The 26,916-nt window shown below is 40.2% G+C and overlaps 2 protein-coding genes across 2 annotated transcripts in view; both read right to left on the bottom strand.

Moving 5' to 3' along the window:
• Positions 1–9,566: 9,566 nt before the first annotated feature.
• Positions 9,567–11,595, bottom strand: LOC306697000 (serine/threonine-protein kinase pim-3-like; the record flags this gene model as incomplete). The annotated part of the gene is made up of 7 exons (XM_079160738.1): positions 9,567–9,664; positions 9,782–9,955; positions 10,065–10,245; positions 10,671–10,889; positions 11,014–11,058; positions 11,142–11,236; positions 11,499–11,595. The coding sequence occupies 7 exons, from the start codon at positions 11,593–11,595 to the stop codon at positions 9,567–9,569; spliced, it is 909 nt and encodes a 302-aa protein (XP_079016864.1).
• An 11,266-nt stretch (positions 11,596–22,861) lies between these two features.
• The window catches only part of spon1a (spondin 1a), a gene marked incomplete at both ends in the record, with an annotated part of 54,962 nt that continues 50,907 nt past the window's right edge, over positions 22,862–26,916 (bottom strand). Inside the window, 7 exons of the mRNA XM_079165254.1 lie at positions 22,862–23,025; positions 23,144–23,410; positions 24,244–24,408; positions 24,733–24,900; positions 25,001–25,171; positions 26,189–26,371; positions 26,492–26,567. Of these exons, the coding sequence (XP_079021380.1) occupies positions 22,862–23,025; positions 23,144–23,410; positions 24,244–24,408; positions 24,733–24,900; positions 25,001–25,171; positions 26,189–26,371; positions 26,492–26,567 (1,194 nt within the window). The remainder of the gene's footprint in view (positions 23,026–23,143; positions 23,411–24,243; positions 24,409–24,732; positions 24,901–25,000; positions 25,172–26,188; positions 26,372–26,491; positions 26,568–26,916) is intronic.

Below are 26,916 nucleotides of genomic sequence, written 5' to 3'. Positions count from 1 at the left end.
TGTATCTCTCTAACTACAAGGTCTATTTGAATAATGTTGATGTTATAGTAACAGAAACACTTGTGAGAGTTGTTCAGATGTGTAAATATCAGTGTATATGTTACTGGTTAATACTAAATGAAGATGGCACACAGCTCAAATTGAAAAAAAGCACTTTAATTGTGTGTGTGTGTGGGGGGGGGGGGGGGCTCTCGGGGTAAAGAGGCTGTTAGACAAGAACTAGAAAATGCATTTCCTGCTGAAAATGCATTGGAATGCTGAAAGCTGAAATGAACTGTGAAAACATTGCTGAAAATAGATATCCAATTCAAAAGAAATTGCAAAAAGCTTAATAATTCAAAAAGTTTAAAGATTACAAATATGAAAAGTCATATCACCCCTCTCCTGAAAGAGCTGAACATTTTGATAGTCGAACGGTTTCTGTAGCTTAAAAAAGGGAAAAGTCCTCTCAAAATCTCTAAAGCCGTGTTCACACCAAAAGCGTTTCACGCGTTTGACGCGGCGCGATTACATACAAAGTCTATGTACAGACGCGTTTGGGGCGTCGCGTTTGGCGCGGCGCGTTTGACGCGTCAAAACGCCGAAACGCCCCAAACGCTGAAGTTGAAATATTTGAACTTCTGCGAAAAAATCGCGTGACGCTCCAGCGCGATAGCCAATCAGCGTTGAGTTGCTCTCTCCGTCATCAGTGAAGTCCTGCCGTTGCTAAATCAGAAAATAAATGCTGTAGCCGCTATGTTCACCCAGAGCTCTACGATACCTCATATCAGTAGAGACCGGACCAAACTATGTGTAGACATGTGTGTGTGTAAACCATATGGTACCAACAATGAATAGACGCTGCCGTATTTACGTCTATATGACGTTATCGTAATGTTAGCATAGCCTAGCACCGATCGATCCGAGCTTCATTGATAAAACAAGTACAAATCGGCATCATTACGTAGTTATTTCGGAGTCCCTTTTTGTCGGTTTATTGCCGCTAAATCACAGCCAAGTCAGTTTATAGTGTGTTCATACAGCTGTAGTAAACAGCCGACGTGTGGCTCGCTAGACACAGTGAGCTCGATGAAATCCACGGAGCTCCTCCGGACTATGTTATGAACCAGACATGACGGCGTTTAGTTCCCCGTGATATCTGGGACTTCCACAACACGTACTGAGCAGAAATAGAGGCTATTTTTCTACGGTTGATGGCGGACAGTTGAACAGCTTTCAGGCCGATAAGCCACGCCCCCTTTTTGGCACGTCCAGCGCGTTGGACGCGATGGACGCGAATGAACACAAATAGTCCTCGGCGATGCCGGCGTTGCGTTTGGCGCGATTCGCGACGCGTGAAACGCTTTTGGTGTGAACGCACCTTAAGACCTAAATGAATATATGAGAGACACAGAGAGAGAGAGATAGACTGAGTGAATGAGTGTGAGAGTGAGAAAGAGACAGACTCAGACAGTTAGATGTACTGAGTGAGTGAGTGAGTGAGACAGGCAGACATGCAGTTATATGTACTGACTGAGTGAGTGAGACAGAGAGGCAGACAGACAGACAGACAGACAGGAGGTCTAAAAATGCCTTTGACTGAATATCTCCCAAGTCGTGTGTGTGTGTAGAGAGAGAGCGTGCGTGCGTGCGTGTGTGTAACTGGTTGCCATGGTGAGGACGCACCTGGTGTTAGAAGCAGACTGATTAAGAAACGTTACAGTAAACAGTGATTTTGAACAAAACTCCTGCCTCCTTTTAACAAAAAGCAGGAGTCTGAGTGCCAAAATAAGGATACCGTGAGAAAGATAAGACTCTGCCGAACGCGATGATGTGTTTTTTATGTTGGTGGTGTTAAAAATGTGAGCTCCGGCGCAATATACAAAACTGGCACCGTCTGCTTTCTTTGAGAAATGAGTGGTCAGATTTAACATTGGTTTCTATGGAGCAGAAAGTTGGTTTTCCTCTCAATTAAGTCATTTTCTGCCAAATGTGTTAATCTGTGGGATTACACGTGTATTATGTGTATTATACAGTTAGACAGTTATTTCATCTAAATGTGTGTCTTGTGTCTTCATGACAGAGCATGTGAATGCAGCTCTACTGTTCATCAATATAATGCTGTAACTCAGAGGTGATGATGGTTACCCAGCGATCAAAGAATAAAGACACTTTACGCACAAGTTAGGTGTATTTTCTCTTTAACTCACGAGATGCAGGTAGCATGTTTTATACTTAAAACTTACGTATAATTCATACTTTTCATCTCATTCTGAAAACCGGATGTTCGTCTGAAGAAACCGGATGTTGTCTCACGTTAATCTTTCCGCTAACTTTCAAAATCCTTCGCTCGCTCCCGATCTGTACCGTTTGAATGCGTTTACCGTGAATTTCAGCATATAGGTGCACTAAAATGTAAGTGTCTGCTGAGTTGACCACGGAGATCTGAGTGTCTGCTGACTTTACCGCAGCCATGTCCAGTAGTCTCCATTCCTCCACCGCTGTCAGTGAGCAACGGACTTTCAAAATCAAAAAACGCGCTATAAAATAATTGTCGGCGTTAGTTTATTAATGCTTTAACGCGATAATAACGCGTTCACTTGCCCAGCACTAATAATAATACGAATGAGTTTGCAAATATACTGTGCAAAATAATTAGTCACCAGTAATAGTTACCTTGTGTAGAATTGCATGGAAAGACTGGCGAGGAGATCGTCACTGAAGCGCATGCGCACTTCTAATCTCTATTTAAAAAAAAAAACATCATGATTGATCAGTGATCTTTTTTTTTTTTTTTACTGTTTCACGGTTAAATAGAATAAAAAAAATATATATAATATGCTGGCGGGAATTGGCTTCCATTGTCCTGGCTGAACATTTGAGAGAGAGGTAAGTGTTGTTCCTCTCAAATGAGATAGATAATTATTTGAATACTATTAAGAATACCTGACATGAATTGAGTCCAGGTTTTTATATATATATCTTTTTAATGACGAAAACCATGAAATTGCTAACATTTTTTAAACATTGGTAGCTAGATATCTCGGTGAGCAATAGTTATTTCCAAATAACTGCGGTCATCGATCTCCTGTTTTAGGTAGCCTAAACTGTAAGCACTCTTTAATACGAAACACTAGTTTCAAATAATAATGTGCTAAAGAGGCAACACACTGTGAAATAAAAGAAACGTTACAGATACAAATGTATAGGCTACTGGCCTACTCCCTAACTTATCCTAAAACGTTGTGTGTATTGTATTATTTCAGAATGGCATTACACAATCTGCTGTGGACAAAGCCCCCAACCCCTTATTTTAAGCCTCCGCCAATCCACATCTGTGTGGTGTTGGTGGCGGAGCAGCCCCGGGTGGTGTCCTGGGAGTTCGCGGGGACTGGTGCAAGACCATCTTCCACGAAGTTGAACACAGTGGCCGTAATATCTGATGGGAAGTCCGTGACGAAAGTCACAGTTTTCGAACAGTTTGCAAACAGATTTAAACAAGGTGGCAGTTATGTCCTCAAGGGACATGGGTTAAGAGGCCAGTCTCCGCCGTATCTGCTAGACGTTAATAAAGATACCAAATTCTTTAGAAGTGCTCCGATCGTCATGACAGAGGAGCTACAAAAGCAGGCGGAGGCTGCGATCCGGCCCCTGTCTCTGCTGACCCCACTCAGCAGCTGTAGGGAAGCCAAGGGCCTGATGACCGTGGAGGGGGAGGTGGTCGAAGTAAGTTCAGTTTTAGGTTTTAGCCTATGGTGGTATATATAAGGAAACATTTTTAGGAGTTAATATTATATATGTGAATTAGTCAGTGAGTACTTATCACTCATTTTGCATCAGAAGTCATTTATACTCATTGCTAATTAAGGATGCGGTTTTGTAACGTTATTACAAGACTGGGAAATGTCTTTTCAGATGGTTTAAGAACTTTTTTTTATGTTTTATATGTGAATTAACTCACAATTCCATTTTTTTCAGCTGTCGGCGTTGAAAAAAATTAACGTTGCCAGAGACGTCATTCCCATGCGGAACATCAAGCTGCAGCAGGTAGGTGTTGTGAAAAACTTCGTAGGAACAACGGAGAGAGTCAATTTGTAGTTCAGTTAATCAAATGCTTTATTGCAAGCTCAAAAGGAGTATTATATTCCGGCAGTTAAACGTGCACGGACCTAACAACGAACACCCAACATAGAGTTGAGATATTCGTAAAAAGGCGCTTAAACAAGGTGCGCTGACGTTTTTAAGGTTCTCCTTAGAGGAGCCTCATAGGTCATAATCATCAACTAGAGACAAATCTAGCGACTTTTTCTGGTGTTATTGGAGACTTTTCTGGTGTTTTGCAGACTCTGACGTGAAAGCACAGATCGTTCTGCAGTTACTGTCCTCAACGCAGCGGGTGCTGCCGTGAGCCCCTCCTCCGTCCCAAAGCACTGACAGGTGGTCAGTCTCACAGTAGCCTCGCCCAGCAGTCCCAGCTGCAGACTGTGGAAGCCATTAGTGCTGCTAACTAGTTTTTGGACTTTGTCTACACTCTAAATCAGACCTGGGCATCTTACGGCCCGCGGGCCACATCCGGCCCTTTGTGCGTCCCTGTCCGGCCCGCGTGAGGCCAATCATAAATTACAAAATAAATTAAAAAAATATCTATGTCGAGTGTGCAATACAACGGTGCTGCTTTTGTTTTGAAAAGCGTTATTTGTATTACTTCCGTGTGGACGTATGCGCGTGCGTGATTGTGAGTGAAGGTGAACAGCGGCAATCACAAATTACAAAATAAATTTTAAAAAACATCTATGTCGTGCGTGCAATACAACTGTGCTGCTTTTATTTTGAAAAGTGTTATTTATGGACGTATGTCCGTGCGTAACCTGTGAGTGAAGGTGCACAGCGACAAGTGATGCCCGGTTACCCCCGAGATGTCCGCTCACGCTAAAAAAAGAAAAGTTGATGACGAATGCCGTGTTTTCAACAAGACACTATGGGGTCAGATCAGTCTCAATAATCGCAAATGCACACAGATAGACTCACAAATGCAAACAGAAAGATTCACAAATGCGCACAGAACAATTCACAAATATATTCGATTTACAAATGCACACAGAAGGATTTACAAATATATTCGATTTACAAATGCACGCAGAACAATTCACAAATACATTCCAATGCACAAATAAATAAATTACGATTTATATAAATGTAAAAAAAAAAATCACAAATATATTTCTGCATTTGTATGTATTTGTGTGTGGATTTGTATGTATTTGTGTGTGGATTTGTATGTATTTATTTGTGGATCGCACTGCATTCATTTGCAAATCGCTTCACATTCGTGTACGGATTTTTGAGACTGTTCTGCCTTCGCTGGATTCACAAATGCGTTTTTTTCAACATAGACCTGTCTGTAGCCAATCAGATGTCAGCCTCATTTTCAACCAATCACATGAGCGCAGCTTCATACATATTCATACATATTGTAGCCGTCTGTGTTCACCCAGAGCTCTACCATACCTCATATCAGTAGAGACCGGACCAAACTATGTGTGTGTAAACCATATGGTACAAACAATGAGGCCACTAGGCTGCTAGCGTAATGCTGCGGTTCACACCAAACACGATTCGCGCCGCGTTAATCGCGCCGCCGTTCTCGCCGGGGGACTATTTGTGTTCATTCGCGTGAATCGGTGAATCGCGCTGGACACGCCGGTGAGGGAGCGCGGCTTATCGCCCTGATAGCCGTTCAACTGTCCGCCGTCAACTGTGGAAAAAATAACCTCTATTTCTGCTTAGTATGTGTTGTGGAAGTCCCAGATATCACGGGGAACCAAACGCCGTCATGTCTGGTTCATAACATAGTCCGGAGGAGCTCCGTGGATTTCATCGAACTGTATTCACTGTGTCTAGCAAGCCACACGTCGGCTGTTTACCATAGCTGTATGAACACAACATAAACTGATTTGGCTATGATTTAACGGCAATAAACCAACAAAAAGGAACTCCGAAATAACATTTATACACATAGTTTGGTCCGGTCTCTACTGATATGAGGTATCGTAGAGCTCTGGATGAACACAGACGGCTACAATATGTATGAATATGTATGAAGCTGCGCTCATGTGATTGGTTGAAAATGAGGCTGACATCTGATTGGCTACAGACAGGTCTATGTTGAAAAAAACGCATTTGTGAATCCAGCGAAGGCAGAACAGTCTCAAAAATCCGTACACGAATGTGAAGCGATTTGCAAATGAATGCAGTGCGATCCACAAATAAATACATACAAATCCACACACAAATACATACAAATCCACACACAAATACATACAAATGCAGAAATATATTTGTGATTTTTTTTTTTACATTTATATAAATCGTAATTTATTTATTTGTGCATTGGAATGTATTTGTGAATTGTTCTGCGTGCATTTGTAAATCGAATATATTTGTAAATCCTTCTGTGTGCATTTGTAAATCGAATATATTTGTGAATTGTTCTGTGCGCATTTGTGAATCTTTCTGTTTGCATTTGTGAGTCTATCTGTGTGCATTTGCAATTATTGAGACTGATCTGACCCCATATTAAAATGCAGTAATAATTGATAGTTCTCATTAAGGCTTGAGATTTCCACATTTGAAACCCTTCGTTCTTGTGTTTGGAAAAGTTGTCATTTACACATATATATAGAAATCGTGTCTGCAGTACAAAGTCTGTCCATCAGAGAGCATCCAGTTGGTTTGTACACTGCAAAATGTCCCGCTCACTACGTACACCCAACACAACGCTCCAATAAACTCATTTACAGGATTATTGAAAAAAATATGCATTTTGTTCAGAAGATATTAGCGGAATTTTCGAATAAGATTTGTAACTTTTCAAATGTCGGTACCTGCCTCAAAAATTCAGTGATGGGTCGAGCTCTACTGGGTCCAAATAATGTCTAATCGGGTCAGACTGGGTCCAGTTGTGTTACTGCAGGTCTCAGGTCTGTGAGTCAGCGTGTCTAATATCCACATGGATCCATTCTGCTTTATCATTCTTACTAAATGTGAAGGACATGAACAGTGGCATCTATTGAATGCTCTTTTTCGTTTCTTTTTTTTGCATGTTTATTCTGAATCAGGCCTAATTATTTAGTCCATAACAACGGGTGTCTTTCAAAATGAGTCTATGCATGTTAGGTTAGGGTAGTTTTCTATGTGAAGACCTCTACTACGTAGACTCTCATACCCTATGTAGGTATGCAGATGCAAAATGACAATGTCCAACATATGCAAAATAACATTGGCACGGTTGTGCATACTCAACCAGAGGTGTCGTATATCGGAGAAGGTGAATTCTTGTATCTGTCTGAGTTCTGATAGAAGAGGACCGCTTTAATCTGTTGGGTCTTCATTCCGCCACTAGAAACCGATCAAACACCACGTGTGAAGTCGTAGCTCAAGGCTTCTGTGTTAGCTTATTTGTAGAGTACGTTTTGGGTTTTATGTCGTTTCCTTTTCAATAAGACCAATCTTACAAGAACTCCTTAGTGCAAGAAGGATGTGGGTATTATTTGGGGGCTCTTATCTGTTCCCCGTGGTGAGGAGGTACATACAGACGTGGTCAAATATTGCAGCACATCTATATCGTCATTAGAAGGAGCACATCAGTACTCCACCCGGGACATGACCGAGTGAGACGCCAGCATTCTGTCTTCCACGACAGTATGACAGGAACACAGCACAGCACAGTGCTCCGTTACAAATTCTCATTGATTCTCATGGTTTTTAATCAGTTTAAACTGTATACGAATAAGTCTCTCATAATACAGAAAACATTTGTTTCATGTCCAGAATCCAGCGTCCCATCGTGAGCGATTTTTAGTTTACAAATGATGAAGGTTTTTGATTTCGGCGCCCCTTCCACGTGGTCGTGTAAAGAAGAGTTTTTAGAAGACGGATGTAAATAGCACATTTAGTTTGCATGGGGTTTCTTTTCTACAGAGCGACTAACATCTTTGTGTCTTTATCCTGTAGATTGTTTAGTTCAAGTGTAAATGGTTTATTAATGTGTGGTTTATATAATCTGGCTTACTATCGCATTGAAATAATGACTTTGATCCTGTTAAAGGAAGGAGGGTGGAGCTTTGTTTTGGGGGATATTTATGATTTTTGTGTACATGTGGAAGTATCAAGACTTTTGTGCTGTTTAATAAACCCTCTCCTAATTACTGACATGAGTCATGTGTAATTACTAATCCAGTGTTCTGTAGCTCTGAAGGTGGAGCGGGTCGACCACTCATCACAAGGTTGGAGCTTCAATCCCTGGCTCCTCCTGTCTGCATGTCGACGTGTCCTTGAGCAAGGCACTGAACCCCAGGTTGGCCCTGATGGGCAGGCCTGCGTCTGGCATGGCAGCTCTGTTACCATCAGTGTGTGTGAATGAGGAGCAAACTGTGACGTGCTTTGTCCACTAAGCTAGAAAAGGGACATAAATGTCCATCTAACAGCATTCCAACAATAATATTGGTTTAAAGAATATTGGTTTAAAATATAATGATGTTTTAATCATGATTATTGTGTAAAGCTCCTTGTACCTTTGCTTTGAAAGATCTTTTTTTAGGCTTTTTTTGCCTTTATTTGACCGTACAGCTGAAACACTTTTAATCAGGCCTAAAATGTTCAATGAAAAGTAAACAACACTCCTTTATCTACAAATCCTGATTCAATTAGAATTTATTTTTTCAAAATCATTGCTGCCAATATTATTCATTTATTATTATTTAAAACTCAAATTGTCATTATTATTATTATTATGTTATTGTCATTGTTCAGTGTTAAATATCACATTATGAACTGAATAATGTGGCCCAGCCCGAGCTCTCTAAGAAAACGAGGAAAAACTCCCCCAAATCCTGATGCCAGGAAAAATGGGAAGAAACCTCGGGAAAGGCAATTCAGAGAGAGATCCCCTCTCCTCGGACGGCTGGGTGTGATACAAGTACCTGCAGAATGACGATGAAGTTCCTCACGTTCTCCTTCCTGTCAAAGAGGCAGAGCAGCGTTAGTATGTGAATGACACTTATGCATGACATTAGATAATATTAATATAATAATTCCAATTACTAACTGGCTGTTCCTTTGCAACACAACCTCGTCCTGCAGAATGACGAAGGAGTTCCTCACGTTCTCCTTCCTGTCAAAGAGGCAGAGCAGCGTTAGTATGTGAATGACACTTATGCATGACATGAGATAATATTAATATAATAATTCCAATTACTAACAGGCTGTTCCTTTGCAACACAACCTCATCCTGCAGAATGACGAAGGAGTTCCTCACGTTCTCCTTCCTGTCAAAGAGGCAGAGCAGCATTAATATTTGAATGACACTTATGCATGACATGAGATAATATTAATATAATAATTCCAATTACTAACAGGCTGTTCCTTTGCAACACAACCTCATCCTGCAGAATGACGAAGGAGTTCCTCACGTTCTCCTTCCTGTCAAAGAGGCAGAGCAGCGTTAGTATTTGAATGACACTTATGCATGACATGAGATAATATTAATATAATAATTCCAATTACTGTGTGTGTGCCCGCTTGTAGTGTTAGTCCTCTGCGAGCCATGGATGAACACTGAGCTGCTCCAGGGTAGGACGCTGCATGGGGTCGATGGTAAAACAGCTTTGCAAGAAATCCTGGCAATCTGGAGAGAAAGAAGGAGAAGAAAGGTGAGGGCGACGGCTACAGTGATCCATCAGCATGTCAACTGAAATCAACAGATATGTTTCTGCTGACATGTTCGTGAGTATGTTTTTCTTACCTTTGGACAGCGTCTTGCCGATTCTCACAAGGTTTCTCAAGAACATCCTGGTGTCAAACTGTTCACCACTGTGGAGTGTTTGAAAGAGGACCGCTCCAATCTGCCACACTGTGGTGGGTCCGGCGCTGTAGCTATGACATCTCCACCACTCTGGGGGGAAGTATTCAGGGGTACCTAGAAGATACAGACATAATAAGGTGATGAGGATGAGGAGCTGTGTCTAATTGTAAAAGTCACAGATGGCTAAGTTAGTGAAGAGCAGGAGTAAAGCCAGACATCTTACCGCGGAAGATGCTATAAGAGGATTTTCCCTTCATGAAGCAGCTCAGACCAAAATCAATGAGGCGAACTCGCAGGACGTCCGAGCCGGTCTCAATCAAGATGTTTTCACACTTAATGTCCCGGTGGAAAATATCTTCCTTCTCAAGGTCAATCGCTGCATCTACCAGCTGTTTTATTATGATCTGACAGACAAAAAGAGAGAGATGAGGGATCACAGAGGAGGATGGTTTGACATGTTTTCATGGCTGTGACTCTGAGCTGACTACAACTACAAAACACAACGTTTCCAGAACCTTCTTTAAGCCATAGAAACTGAAATGCACAAGAGATTTTCAGTAGATTGCGTAAAAACCACATCTGTTTATTTTTCTCCTCCAAATAAGTTTAGTTGACCTGGAGCTTTGTCTACCATCTGTTTGACTGCCTCCACTACTGTTTCTTGATCCATCAGAACAATTACTTTGGTGAATACAATGTTACCATGATCAACAGAAACAATGACCTAAAAACTAGGAAAATAAACCTTAAATTGCAAAGAAAATCCTTTAGGTAGTCTCCAAGTTCCTGTAAAAAGTTAAAGACACACAAGGATCCTCCAGCAGCTTACCTTGGCCTCCTGCTGTGGTAAGCAGCCTTCGTTTCCGTCGATGTAGTCAAATAGGTCCTCAGCGGGGATCGGTCTCTCCATTACCAGGATCAGGTCCCTGTTCAGATCGTACCAGTCCAATAGAGACACAGGTGCTGACATCCCCACTGATCCACTTGTTTTGTCCGCCAGTTTCAACATGATGGCAACCTCCACGGGCAGCCACTTCCCAGTTTCATCCTGAAACATCACAACAGAGAGAGGATGCGGATGAGAGAACCATGATTCATCCATAATACATTCAGAAACAGAGTGCAGTGTTGAATACAGAAGATTTTAACAGCAGCAGGTGTTGCTCACTCACCACGTGGTAGAGAATGTCCTTCTTGCGCAAGTGTTTGATGGCAACCTACGAGATACAAAAAAGACTTGTGTTAGCACTCCCTGACCATATCGTGTGTGTGTGTGTGTGTGTGTGTGTGTAACACTTACAGGTAGATTATCTGCTATGCGATAGCCAGCAAACACAGTTCCATATCCTCCTTTACCAAGCAGACCCTGCTTTTTGTATTTGGCCCTAAATTTAGCTGAACAGAACAACACATATTATGTCTTAATACAGTTGTAACACCAAATATATGCTACCTAAGCTCTAATATGAAACCTTCCTGTATTATACTTAATATAGATCCTAATTTTACACTAAGATGAGGTCAAACCTTACATTTACTACTAATAATAATAATAATAATAGCGTTGTTTATATAGGACCTTTAAAAAAAGAGTTTACAAAGTGCTTTGACAGACAAAGCAGCAAAAGCAAGGCAATAGTAACAACACTATACTGACCTTTTATGGCATCTATACAACGTTTGGTCTTCAGTTTTCTCCTCCTCTTCCTTTTGGTCTTCTTTGGTTCTTCCTCATCGGCGACGGCCTTCCTCATATCGACTCCCACATCCTCCACAGATGTAGTGCAGCTTCCTACAGAGGATAAAAACAGCCAGAGGATCATCAACTGTATGGTATTGTTGTGTTAGCTTTTTGTAAAGACTTACACTGATATGTTAACACATGTGAGGCACATGCAAACCCACAGTTACACACCCAAATATTCTTTTAAGTGTGTTTATCCTGGATGTCATAGAGCTTTCCAGAACATTGTGTTTCTAAAGTTTTTATTTTGTTTGTTTTACAGTCACTCGTCATCAGAGATTGAGGATACCAGCCAGACTCTGCAGTCAAGTCCTCTTTCAAGGTGTTCTCTCTCCTTATTGTTTTCATTCATGTGTGAGTTCCTGCAGTTCAAATTAACTATATATGTGTATACGACTTGTTATCAAGCTAGACTGTGAAGCAGTTCAATTACACTGTTCTTGATACTACTTTAATTCAATGTTACACTGTTGATGCTAATGAGTTCAGTTAGTGCTTTGACAGACAAAGCAGCAAAAGCAAGGCAATAGTAACACTATACTGACCTCTTAAGGCATCTACAGACTGTCTGGTCTTCTTCAGTTCTGTCCTCTTCTTTTTTGTCTTTGGCCCTTCCTCATCATCATCGGCGGCGGCCTTCCTCTTACCGACACTCACATCCTCCACAGATGTACTGCAGCTTTCTACAAAGGAGAAAAACACCCAGAGGAACATCAACTGTATGGTAATGTTGTGTTAGCTTTTTGTAAAGAAATATCATTTCTGTTGATGCTAATGAGTTCAGTTAAGCTGGTCATTAACGATTTTATTGGTTTATTAGTTTTCTTCTAAACATGCAGTACATTGTGAGTTTTGTGATGTAATACAAATGTCCCTTTATTATTTGAGAACAAGTAATGAACTGCAACATTTGTGTATTGAATGTCTACTGTGATTATTTTATTTGTTGGGAATTAAATGCTAAAGTAGCCGGTTGTATTACCCTTTATAAATAAATGGTAACATTCTGGCACCGTAATATCACGGTAAAACCTAGTTATCCTTCTATCACCTACAGTAATCCAGTAAATTACCGTTAATTTACTAAGATGAGGTCAAACCTTAAATTTAATAATAATAATAATGTTATTTATATAGCACCTTTCATAATAGAGTTTACAAAGTGCTTTGACAGACAAAGCAGCAAAAGCAAGGCAATAGTAACACTATACTGACCTCTTAAGGCATCTACAGACTGTCTGGTCTTCTTCAGGTATGTCCTCTTCTTTTTTTTCTTTGATCCTTCCTGATCATCATCGGCGGCGGCCTTCCTCTTACCGACTCTCACATCCTCCACAGATGTACTGCAGCTTTCTACAAAGGAGAAAAACACCCAGAGGAACATCAACTGTATGGTAATGTTGTGTTAGCTTTTTGTAAAGAAATATCATTTCTGTTGATGCTAATGAGTTCAGTTAAACTGGTCTGGGAGAAATTATCCAAACTATCTGCATAAATAGATACCATTAGACGGAAGGGATAATTTGTTTTCCTTGTAATTTAAGTGAACTGAAGTCTATTTAGATCAATCTACCAACACCCCAGTTGATGTACATTTCTGTAAGAGATCTGAGTACATCTTCCACCACTGTCTGAACCCCGTGTTTAGTAAACTGATGATTGGATACACTCCCAACAGCAGATTCACATGATCAGCTTACCTTTCTCAGAGTCCTTTGAGGAGGATGCCGACTCCTTGCCAAACAGGTTGAGGTCAAGTCTTCCCTCTTTCTCCTTCTTCTTCATTGGTGTTCCCTCTCCATCTTCTGTGGCTTTCCTCTTCACTCCTCTCGCACTGAAGCATTCCTTGGAGGTGGATGGGTAGTCACTTTCTGAAAGCCTTTTCCTTTTGTTGGGGGTTAAACTATCCGGACGGGTCTTTCTTTTAACCCCCCTAGTCGTGTCATCGTTTCCGTGAGCTGAACTTGTTGACGACATGCTGATATAGTTGTGAACTAATTATGTGTAGAGATATATATATACGATAACTTCAGAGCAACCAGTGTGTCGAACCAATGCTTGAATCTAACTGAAAGAATGTGCCAATGTGTGTGTTCTTAATCCGTGGTGAATAGAATGTGGAACATGATGAGTTGTTCTAGCATGAAGAAAGTCAAAGTTCTATATGCAAATGAGTGTTTCGTGCTTTTATTTGAATTGTGTGTATATTCTTATCCACTGAAACAATGCATACAATGCATAAAATACACAAGCGTACAATGCTTGATATTGACTCCCTCTCAGTCAACTGGATGACTTTACCTATTGAAATGCCCTTAGGTTGTTTTTATGAACCATTCATATTGATCTAAAGTCAAACATTTTAAGGAATAAATGCAAAACTATTCTTTGCTTTCTGGTTGGCAATGTTGTTCAGTCTGTCAAGCCACCATTTTGGTCCAGACTGAAATATCTCAACAACTGTTGGATGGATTGAACTTTGGTTCTATCTATCCTACTGACTTTAGGTGATCACCTCATTTTTATCGAGCAACGCCAAGCGGTTGACATCTGTGGTTTTTGCATGTGAAGAAATACATTCCTGCCAATGTTATAACATTGATCTCTGATCATTAGATAACATTAATATGCCAAAACAATTATAAAGCTGCACTGTGCCAGCAAAAGGCAGGGAACAACACAGCTAGCAAGTGAAAATAAATAAAATTTAACAATGCATTTAAAAAAATATATATATATAAAAGGGACATTTTTGTCCAGATTGAGCTCTTGTCTGTAACTATTGCCAACTAGCTGGCCTTACTGTTTGCCCAAAACAACAAAGAAACATGAAATGCATCATTTCTGTGTGCCAAAAGGAAACATTTGAAATGAACACCAAAATGGAAAGTTTTCATTAAGTTTTTATTCATCTTTTTTCTTTCACATGAACTCAGCAACAGAGTGCATTTAAAATAAACGTTTGTTCCCCTAGTGGGGTCTGAGGATGGTCGTGTTAGCTGGTTGGTCAGTTTCTTTTTTAGCATATTCCTTATGGACATCAATTATCGTTGCAATAAAAACATTAAGCTAACAAAACGGACATTCAGACACACACACACTTTTGTCCTGTATCTACATTGGCGTTTGGGAACAACATGTACTCAGTCCCAGCAGAGCGTGAATGTGTTCTCCGTCCTGCCCAGTCACAGATCATGCTGGTTGTCTGGGAGGAAAACAAAGCTTGAGACCCAAGATGAAGGCAGAGAAGGAGGCTCCTTCAAAAGCTAAAATAATTTCCCAGATGTTGATGCTCATGTGTCTCGGTTCCTTCAATTCAGGTCGGTCACATTTTCTGTTTCAGGATTTGCTAAAGGTTTGCCTGACAATGGTCACTTGCAGGTTTATGTAATTGGAAAAGCTTTAACTTTGTAAACATTTACATTGTAGTAAATAAGGAACAGCATGAAGTCTGCTTTTTGTTTGTTGGTTTCAGAATGAGGGAATAAAAAAATGACAAGCTGCAGATATGTTAGTTATGCAATGTGAATCAACACCAACTTGCTGGATGAAACAATCCGAGGGTCCTTCCAGTAGCATATGCAACTAAACACTCACTCAGAGAACATGCTGTCAGCTTTTGTGGATGCATAAACCCAAAATATGTGTTGTTGTTGATGTGCAAATGAGTATATTTAATTAAGTGTGATCTTTGCTTTTCTTTTAAAATGTTTCCATGAGAGAAAACACCAAGAACGTGCCACTGCATTGCCTTAATATTGTAACCCCTGAAGTCTTTCAATTCTAGTATTTATTTGTGTTTCTTTCTAGGTCTTCTTGGTGCAGTTTGGGCATGGCTTGTTGCTTTATTTGACAAGATGATTTATGCTTTTGTGTAATTAATTTTTCTTGAATAGGTTAAAGACAGAGCTACAGATGTGATGAGGCCTTAAAATATGGGGTCAGATCAGTCTCAATAATTGCAAATGCACACAGATAGACTCACAAATGCAAACAGAAAGATTCACAAATGCGCACAGAACAATTCACAAATATATTCGATTTACAAATGCACACAGAAGGATTTACAAATATATTCGATTTACAAATGCACGCAGAACAATTCACAAATACATTCCAATGCACAAATAAATAAATTACGATTTATATAAATGTAAAAAAAAAAATCACAAATATATTTCTGCATTTGTATGTATTTGTGTGTGGATTTGTATGTATTTATTTGTGGATCGCACTACATTCATTTGCAAATTGCTTCACATTCGTGTACGGATTTTTGAGACTGTTCTGCCTTCGCTGGATTCACAAATGCGTTTTTTTCAACATAGACCTGTCTGTAGCCAATCAGATGTCAGCCTCATTTTCAACCAATCACATGAGCGCAGCTTCATACATATTCATACATATTGTAGCCGTCTGTGTTCACCCAGAGCTCTACGATACCTCATATCAGTAGAGACCGGACCAAACTATGTGTGTGTAAACCATATGGTACAAACAATGAGGCCACTAGGCTGCTAGCGTAATGCTGCGGTTCACACCAAACACGATTCGCGCCGCGTTAATCGCGCCGCCGTTCTCGCCGGGGGACTATTTGTGTTCATTCGCGTGAATCGGTGAATCGCGCTGGACACGCCGGTGAGGGAGCGCGGCTTATCGCCCTGATAGCCGTTCAACTGTCCGCCGTCAACTGTGGAAAAAATAACCTCTATTTCTGCTTAGTATGTGTTGTGGAAGTCCCAGATATCACGGGGAACCAAACGCCGTCATGTCTGGTTCATAACATAGTCCGGAGGAGCTCCGTGGATTTCATCGAACTGTATTCACTGTGTCTAGCAAGCCACACGTCGGCTGTTTACCATAGCTGTATGAACACAACATAAACTGATTTGGCTATGATTTAACGGCAATAAACCAACAAAAAGGAACTCCGAAATAACATTTATACACATAGTTTGGTCCGGTCTCTACTGATATGAGGTATCGTAGAGCTCTGGGTGAACACAGACGGCTACAATATGTATGAATATGTATGAAGCTGCGCTCATGTGATTGGTTGAAAATGAGGCTGACATCTGATTGGCTACAGACAGGTCTATGTTGAAAAAAACGCATTTGTGAATCCAGCGAAGGCAGAACAGTCTCAAAACTCCGTACACGAATGTGAAGCGATTTGCAAATGAATGCAGTGCGATCCACAAATAAATACATACAAATCCACACACAAATACATACAAATCCACACACAAATACATACAAATGCAGAAATATATTTGTGATTTTTTTTTTTACATTTATATAAATCGTAATTTATTTATTTGTGCATTGGAATGTATTTGTGAATTGTTCTGCGTGCATTTGTAAATCGAATATATTTGTAAATCCTTCTGTGTGCATTTGTAAATCGAATATATTTGTGAATTGTTCTGTGCGCATTTGTGAATCTTTCTGTTTGCATTTGTGAGTCTATCTGTGCGCATTTGCGATTATTGAGACTGATCTGACCCCATAAGACACTGCCAAGTATTTCTTTACAGAAATTAAAGGTAAAGCCGTGTGCTTAATTTGTGGTACACAGGTTGCTGTGTTTAAAGATTATAATTTGAATCGCCACTACACGACGAAGCACGAGGATAAATACCGGAATCTGTCTGATGAAGAGCACGCAAGGGAGGCTGATGCGTTGATGGTAAAACTGCAAACCCAACAAGGACTTTTTACCAAACTTCACACCCCCAGAGATAAAATAATATTAAAAATAAATTAATATTAATATAATATTAATATTAATAAATTAATAAAAAAATAAAAATAAATTGCAGTGATTCAATGATTGTTTTTGTTTTCTTATTTCAATTTCACATAGCCTAATATAAATATTTAAGGATTAAGAGTTTAAATAAAACCATCAAAAGCAATCTGCTTTTGTATAAAGTCAAGTTAGGTTAAATGAAATTATTATTATTTATCTTACGGTATATCAAAAATAATATTGAGCAAAATTTAATTGAAATATTGTCGATGTGGCCCTCCAGCAGTGCTCGGGTTGCTCATGCGGCCCCCGGTAAAAATTAATTGCCCACCCCTGCTCTAAATGGATGATTTACTAGGAATCGGTTGCTTCTGTCTTGCTCCCCTACTTGACCAAGAATGAGGTTCGGACCGCTACCTCATTAACATACGGACACAGAAATACAGAAATAAAGGAATACAGAAATGTAGAAATAGATTCATTTATTTATGTCCTGTTTAGGTATCAACTTTTATTTATTCATTTCAGCATTCACATGTTTCTGTCTATATATTTATGCGGCAATAGATCAGGGTTTTTCCAACATTTTAAAGTTGAAATGGTGTCTGTAGCTGAAAGTATGAGGAAGTTGAAGGATTTGAAAGTTGAAGAAGTTTAATAGGATTTGAAGATTTTCTCCATAGATATCCAATTCAAAAAAATTGCAAAAAGCTTAATATTTAAAAGATTTAAAGATTACAAATGTGAAAAATCATAGCATCCCTCTCCTGAAAGAGCTGAACATTTTGATAGTCGAACGGTTTCTGTAGCTTAAAAAAGGGAAAAGTCCTCTCAAAATCTCTCAGACCTAAATGAATATATGAGAGACACACAGAGAGAGAGAGAGAGAGAGACTGAGTGAATGAGTGTGAGAGTGAGAAAGAGACAGACTCAGACAGTTAGATGGACTGAGTGAGTGAGTGAGACAGGCAGACAGACAGTTATATGTACTGACTGAGTGAGTGAGACAGAGAGGCAGACAGACAGACAGGAGGTCTAAAAATGCCTTTGACTGAATATCTCCAAGTCGTGTGTGTGTGTAGAGAGAGAGCGTGCGTGCGTGCGTGTGTGTAACTGGTTGCCATGGTGAGGACGCACCTGGTGTTAGAAGCAGACTGATTAAGAAACGTTACAGTAAACAGTGATTTTGAACAAAACTCCTGCCTCCTTTTAACAAAAAGCAGGAGTCTGAGTGCCAAAATAAGGATACCGTGAGAAAGATAAGACTCTGCTGAACGCGATGATGTGTTTTTTATGTTGGTGGTGTTAAAAATGTGAGCTCCGGCGCAATATACAAAACTGGTACCGTCTGCTTTCTTTGAGAAATGAGTGGTCAGATTTAACATTGGTCTCTATGGAGCAGAAAGTTGGTTTTCCTCTCAATTAAGTCATTTTCTGCCAAATGTGTAAATCTGTGGGATTCCACAATCACTTTTTAACGAGAAGACAGGATTAGCTACTGTCGTGTAGACAACTTAACGAATTGAGTTCGAGGCGTTTACTTAGATTCAAGCAATAGTTTTATTTATCACAGAGATATTAGCCGAGCAGTTAAACGTGCACAGTCCTAACAGTTCCACTCCGATTGAGAGCAACGTGAAAAGGCTCACTGGCTCTCGTCCGGGATCCTCCTTCGATGCGTCATCAGTGTGTGTGTATGTTGTGAAATCCTAGCCTAACAGGCTCCAAAGTGTGTAATCTACGTTTTGCTATCCCAAGCTGTGGTACGTAATGTTCTCAGCTGGCAGTTTACTCCAAGATTTGATATCAGTGTATAGTTGCCCAAGCGTGTCCTTCAGAGTTACAGTTTTCTCATTCCTTTGTACAGGCGAGTGCTAGAGCGCCCCGCCTGGAGTTTTAAACCTTCATAACCTGTAACTCGCAACTCCGCTAATTAGCACATAAAGCTCTGATTAAGTGTATTTACATAACACTACTGTATGAACTAAAAAATATATATGAAGAGTGAAAATTGTGGAGGCAAAGGCAAAAGACAAATATTTTTTTCACAAGAATCTGAAGCTGCTCTTCACTCTAGCGGTGACATCATGCACTCTAAGCTGCGCAATACACACCCATTATAAAGGCAGAAGAGGACTGAAAAAATCATAAAAGTTAAAATGGGACAGTTCAAAAAGTATAAAAGATATTAAAAAGATTATAACATACAATAATAGCTTAAGATTTTCTCTGTATTTTAAAGTTGAAATGGTGTCTGTAGCTCAGGCATGTCCAAAGTCCAATCACGGCCAATCACGGCCCGAGGTCAGATTTTATACGGCCCGCGCCTTCTGTCTTAAAATGCATTATTTATGGCCCACCAGCACAGTCAAAACGGAATGAATAAATCATACAAATTCAACATGCAATTCCTCTTTTCACCTCATGGTGGCAGCACCACTCTGTAACTGTCTGGCTTTTTTTAATTGTCTCTGACCCTTCAACTGTCATGGCTACGGCAAGTAAAATAAGGAAAGTCGATACCGAGGGCCGCCGCTTTCATATTTTATCACCGAAAACCGAAACAACTGTGTCTGCCTAGTTTGTCATGACACTGTTGCCTTGTTTAAGTGATATAATGTAAAGAGACACTACGAGAAAAAACATGCTAATACTTCAACAAGCTATCAGAGAGCGACCGTGGTAGAAAAGTGAAGCAACTCCAAGATAACTTGGCCACACAGCAGCGGTCTTTTTCGCGGGCCCACGAGTCAAATGCATACCTGCAAACTTGTTGCTTTTCAGCGAAATTAGCCGTTTTGAATGAAAATATATCATCCACGTGATCCGTAGATGTTTTCTCTTTAGGGGGGGGGTCATCTGGCCAGCCAGCATTTCTCAAATTGGATTGAGACGAGGAAAAAAGGTGATGACGTGATCTTCGCAATAAAACATCTTTGATGTGTCGAGTCTTGGCCAATCAGCGTTAAGATGTCTACACCGTCTTTCCCTCCGTTACAGTTCAGACTTGCTCGGTTAAGGATAACGTACACTGCATGCGGAACTTTGTTTGTTAACATTCGTCATTATCGCGATTTAGGAGGGAAAAAAACGTAACGCGATGAAACATGCCCGGTTCAGTTCACGCGGTCACTCGTTAACGTTAAACCGGAACACCGGCGGATCTGCTGGCAGGTTGTTTTTTTTAACTCAAAGTAGAATGAGGATGATTTCGTGGTGACAATAACTTTTAAGACCACGATGATGAGGCCCAGATACTGATGAGATGATGAGGTCAAAGAGCTTCAGGGAGAGGACGCTGTTTGTGTAGCGCAGCTTGATGCAGGGCTGAGATGTGAAGGAGCTGGGCCTGGATAAAGGTGGAGGTCTACTCTAAACAGACGTGAGTACAGCTTCCTGCTGTCGCAGTGTTTTAGAAATATTGATAAGGCAGGGTATGCTAAATGCTGCCTCTGCTCCAAGGAGATGAACTACAGTAACAAGGGCTCACGTGCCCTCTCATCACACTGCCAGACACCGTTCACTGTGATGACCACAGCCAGGGTACTTCCGGTCCCAACAGGGCCCTGAAGTAATGATAGAGAGGGTTAAGGTGCCTGTATCTTCATTTCAGCGAGTTGCTAATGCAGAGGTGTGTATAGATCACAGCTATTACTTTACTCTTCATTTTAATTAAAATAATTGAACTGGATTGAATGCATATTAATTGCAAATAGAAGATAGGCCACAATTCTAACAGCTTTACAGTAACAGTGTTAAGTTAATACAGTAACGGGGTTCAATGAAAACTAATCACTTTATTTGTACAGGCGATGGTTCTCGCTACTCTTGCTATCTTTGTTTTTAAATGACAAACTTTTGAAAATGAGACCTTGTTCTCAATGGATTTTGTCTACATAAAAGGTTAATAATAATAATATTGATTGTAAAAAACTATCCAGCTGTTCAATCAGAGCTGAAATACTGATTAATAACTGAATAATAAATTAGTTTTTTGCTTAAAGTAAATGTCTTATCACTTAATTTTCTTCTCAGAGTACACCAGAATGCTACATTTTAAAGATATTTAAAATAAAATGATCCCTGCTGTGTCATTGAAAATATAATTATTAAATAATAGTGTATGTATAGGCAACTTGTATTGTTTAAAATAATGTCAGCAGGGACTGTTGGCCCTTGGGCATCTTCACATTATCAAATCTGGCCCTCTTTGAAAAAAGTTTGGACACCCCTGCTTTAAAGTAAGACGTCCTGCTCTGTAGAGGGACACAACAAATCGTTGAATGCTCCTCAATTTCTGTCTAGAAGCTCATTACTGTAAAATAATGTTCTTGCTCTATTGGTTTTGACTAAAAATGATTCAAAATTTGCCATTCTGCATTATAAGTAGGCCCACCTTACTTATGATACTTGATATATTTTGATGAAATACTTTTGTATTACATGTTATTACTTTAATTATACTGTTGTACTGCTGTTTTTACTTAAGTAGAGTATCTGGGTAATTCTTCCATCACTGACCAAATTATAATACATACATGAATGAAATATTCTTTGTAATTTTGAATTTGTCTTCCATTCATCACACTGCCCCCTTGTGGCTATCGTATCTATGGAGAGCGGTACGGGAGATAGTCAGCTGGTGCAGCATGGCATTAGAACAAGCAACCTCACGAATGAACACTTTCCTTATGAACGGCAAAGGTTTTAAGCTAGGTGTCGCCATCTAGTGGCAGCAGACGTGTAAACCCTCGACTGCCTACCTTCCGTCTTTATCCTCTAAAATAAAAACACACATCCAGGTGACAAGTTGTCACAATTACTTTTATTGTAAAGGTGATATTATTCCAAAATATTAATATATTAGAGGAACAGAGATAAAGAAAAGGAGGAGAAGACATATAGAAAACATCTACACAAGACTTTGGTAAGAATCTTGGGACACATTCTTATCAAAAAATTCCACAGCAAAAAATATTTTCTAACAATGCTCAAAATCATATAGATCTCAATGTGCATCTACATGTACAACAATATAGCTGGGTGAAAAGCCAACTGGGAATGTGTGTCCGAGAAACAACTGAGCAATTTAAAGGCGTATAAAACACTGGAATGGCTGGGCCCCTGTGCTTTAAAGTCTGGAATATACTGTACTACTTAAGGAAACCACAAGATATAACAGTTCTTTATCTTATTATTAAATCAATTTATATTTCATAATCATATTTTTCAAGATATATTATACCACAACACGTTTACAGTAATCTTGCAAAAGAACTAGTTTAAAAGCACAGAAGAATCAGCCTTGTGTAAATCCAGAGTTCTCCAGTTTAATTTGATCTCCTCTTGGTAAAAACCGACCTGAGCTCTGGATTTAACCAAGACAGCTTCAAGCATGTGCCGTTTCAGCCCTGAACAGAGTGCATTGGATCATTGTGCGACAGTGTGCTATGCCCTGTCCTGTTCCCAGCCCCATAGTCATCCCTCCCTCCCTTCAACATCTCCCCCCTTCCCTTACTCCTTCCTAGCAGGGTTGCACATTACAAGCCCTGATCTCCTTCCTGTCCTTGCAGCTGGACAGCTGGGCAGTCTTAAACCTCTGCTTAACTGTCATGAGCCGTTCTTGAATACCTCCACCACACAGCTTGGTACATTCAGTCCAACTCGACCATGGCCTCATTTTACACCCTAAAGATTGAAACCAAGGAAAAGGAAAACAGAGAGATCATCACAATAATGCTTCTCCCAACATATTTCTAATTATCTGTGTGGTATTATAGTTCTTAATTTAAGAGGGAATACCAACCTGGATGCTCTGAGGCGACCTCAGCTCTGCCCTGTTTGCTCCTCCTCTTTTCACGCTGTTCCTTGCGTCGCTTCTTCTCGTCACTGTTGGCTTGTCCTCGGTTGCACTTCCTGATCTTACACTTCTTCCTCTGGATGGTCTCAGGACACGTGTCTCCTCCAAACTGAGACTCAAGCTTTACTATGCGTGTCCGGATCGTATGACCCTTCCCACAGGACTTATTGCACTCGGACCACTCAGTCCACTCTGACATGACACAGTCTATGGCTGAGGAGACAAATTCAACAAAAACAAAGTGGTTTCAGAGGAAGAGTAGAAAACAGACATGAGAGTGGGACAGTAACTTCTGAGGAGATAGATAGATGGGGTTTGATTCAGTGTTCGGTGTACTTTATTGTCATGGATTATATACAGTATGAATCCATTAAGTCGAGGTAATACAGTGCATTTTATCTTAAATCATACAGTGATACAACAGACATTTTTTTCTTGTTTGCCAGGGGCTGGGATTTGATTTCACATGGCTCTGATGAAGCATCATCACTGCTGTAAACCTATAAGCACTGACATGAAAAATAAATACATACAGTATATAACTGTGAGTCCTAAAACCACATGGATTCACACACAAATTATGTAACGGAGACATTGCTTCCAAACTATCTCCAACGTCTTTCAATTAATTCTACTGAGGTCTTATAGCTCTGACTAAGCTCAACATCTTTGCTTATCTTAATCACATTTTCTTATTTCGTAACGTTAGATTTCTGATGTAAAACTTGTATGTCATATTCAATGCACTCCTGCAAATCCTTTCATGCATTGAAGTTTGAATTTAAGCTTGAATATGAATACAGCACATTTACTCAACTGTTACTTTTTAGATATACCAGCAAACCCCACATTACTGTAAAAATAGAATAGGTACACAGTAAAGAGGTAGTTGACTTTTTTTCTCTGCACTTTGTGCTGCGAAGAAACCTGCATCAGCAGTGTATGTATCCGCATAAAAGAACCAGGTTGCATATCAAAGATGAATTATTTTAAATTCCATGAATTATACATGTACAGTATGTGGATGTGTAGATAGAAATACTTACGACACTCTGGTAGCATACACTTCTCCACCTGTTCCAACTCCTCTGTACACTCTCCCAGCTCCACGGGGGACTTAAGCATACGCTGTCGTGTCCTCGAACCCTTTCCGCAAGTCACACTGCAGTCGCTCCAGTCAGACCATGGAGTCAGCATGCAGGGGATTGTGTCTGTACACAGCAGGAGTCACAGTGACATCAAATGAATCAAAGTGCATCATGAATAGTAGCAGCAAAACAGCACCTGGTATTTTAATCATGAAGGAAAAGGGGACGAAAGCTGATTCAAGAGTTCATTGTTTAAGAGTTAAATCTGAAAGAAAATCTTGTGTGATTAAAGTTCAAAGAGTTGCTAAAAGAATACTAAATGTAAGACTCTCATCAGTGCTCTTCACATGGATCTACAGCTACTGGCCCCTTGTGCCTGATTGCTTAATGAGGCAAAAGTGAAGGAGGTGTCAGGTTAGTTGTGGTCCTGAAAATGTTGCTACTCACGACATTCTGGCATCATGCACTTCTCCACTTCTAACACCTCTGCCCCACAAACGGAGCCATCTGCAGGAGGCATCTTCACCATGCGCTCTCTCCTCTTCATGCCCAGACCGCAAGTGGCACTGCAGATATCCCATTCACCCCACTCTGTAACCAGACAACTGCTGGGAGCTACGGCCAAGAGGGAAAGACGAGGCACAGTAAACCTACAATGCTACATTAGATATATAGTACGAACTGATACACTTGGCAGGGAAAAGGGAAAACTCACAGCATTCCTCGTTGACCACACAGTTTTCTGTCTCCTCTGTGGGCAGGGTGCAGACTGAGCCATCATCAGGGAACTGCTTCACATAACGCTCCCGGGAACGTGTGCCCATCCCGCAGGACAAACTACAGGGAGACCAGGTGATCCACTCTGACAACATACAGGTTGAAGCCTCTAAGAGTCAAATGACAAAGAGGAAGATGTCAGCATGTCAGATTTTGGTAAATGACAAAATGTTTTGAAGGCACAGGAAACTCAAAACAGTGAATTTTAATAATTGTTAATTATGTGTGTTGTCTTGCTATTGGCTCATCGCTCTGGTTCCCTTAATAAAATTCAGAATTTTCCATGGGATTATTGCAGAAAATAAGTTCTGTGGTAAACACCAGTTTATGATACTTACACAATTTGATCAGCAAGATAATCTTCATAAAAAGACACCACATTTATGATTTTTGAAGCATGAATGCAATCGGCAGACGTAAAAAGCTAACATTATAACGCTATAAACAAACTACGCCACGGTCGCATGAGCACGAGTACAAACAACGAGACGGGGCGCTACTTGAGTCGGTGTGATGACGCTTCGTAGTCTTGTTTCGCCACTTGTTAGCAACCGCCAACTTTAAAGCACGTAAAAGCTCAAAAATGTACTGACGTATGTTATATCGGAGAACAAAAGGTTAAAACATCTTAGGATTGTGTTACCCACAGACCTTGTGTTTAGGCATTTTCAACAATTCATGACAGACTGACTGATCGACATGAACACCTCTGGGGCAAACATTATTGTAGGGAGAGAAAACAAAAAAGTTAAAAGAAATACACCATGAACAACCAGCAGGCACAATTTATTTTTGTCTTAATCTTTTACAAACTACATTAATTCAACTTAACAGGACTTACTAAAAAATATAAAAGCCTGCCATATAAACAAAGTGCTCTCCTTGCCTCTCCTTCTGCTCTCACTTCATTGCTGCAGTATAATGGTACCTTGGGTATTATCGATTGCCTAATGCAATAACATTTTTGAAAATGTCAACATTATTAACAGAAGCAATAATCATAACATTTCAATACAAATCTCAAAGATTAAAATGCTCATTAAGGTGCTCGGTGGACGTTAAATCTCTAGAAATCATCAGCTACCACATGGACGCAGTTACTCTCAGTCTTGAGATAATAACTCACCCTCATCACTGCATCCAGGCCCCATGCAAGGCTCAAAATCCTGGGTGTGGGGGCAGGGCACACTAAGGTCCAACTGGGCCTTTAGCATCCTCTGTCTCATCCGCTTGCCCTTTTCACAAGTGGCCGAACTGCAGGCCGACCACGGAGACCAGTTGGAGTAAATACACGTCTCAGGGGTATCATCTGTAAGATGGCAAAGGGAATAAAGATACTATAATAACCGTACACTATGCTTTTAATCTTGTATGAGAGAGAGAGAGAGAGAGAGAGAGAGAAATAAATAAATGGGAGCAGGATCCAGACCTTCCTCTTTCTCCTCCTGGGCAATATCTGCTACAATGTCATCCACATTGTCGGGCACAATGTTGCACTGTTCGCCCTGTGGACACACAGAAACTCAGTGATGTTGGGACAGACACCAGCACTCTGTATAGGTTTCTGTTTGCTCTGTCTAAATCCTTCTGTTTGTTCCTAATAGCTATATGCAAGATTGACAACTGGCAAATGAGATGGTCAGCATAAGCTTACAAATGATCTTAATTGTGGTATCAAACAAACAGGGAAGAATGAAGTCCATGCATTCTGTTATTCTGCAAGTGTAAACTGAGTATGTGTGCATGTGTGTAAGTAACTGATGATCATGGAATTAACTCCCCACAGCTGCCTCTAGATGCCACTGAAGGACTGCTAACCTTTCGTCCCTCTCTGGTTTGAAGCCAGAGTTCTAA

Source organism: Pholis gunnellus (assembly GCF_910591455.1).
Source record: "Pholis gunnellus genome assembly, chromosome: 1".
Classification (NCBI taxonomy): domain Eukaryota; kingdom Metazoa; phylum Chordata; class Actinopteri; order Perciformes; family Pholidae; genus Pholis; species Pholis gunnellus.
This window is presented reverse-complemented; position numbering and strand designations above follow the sequence as displayed.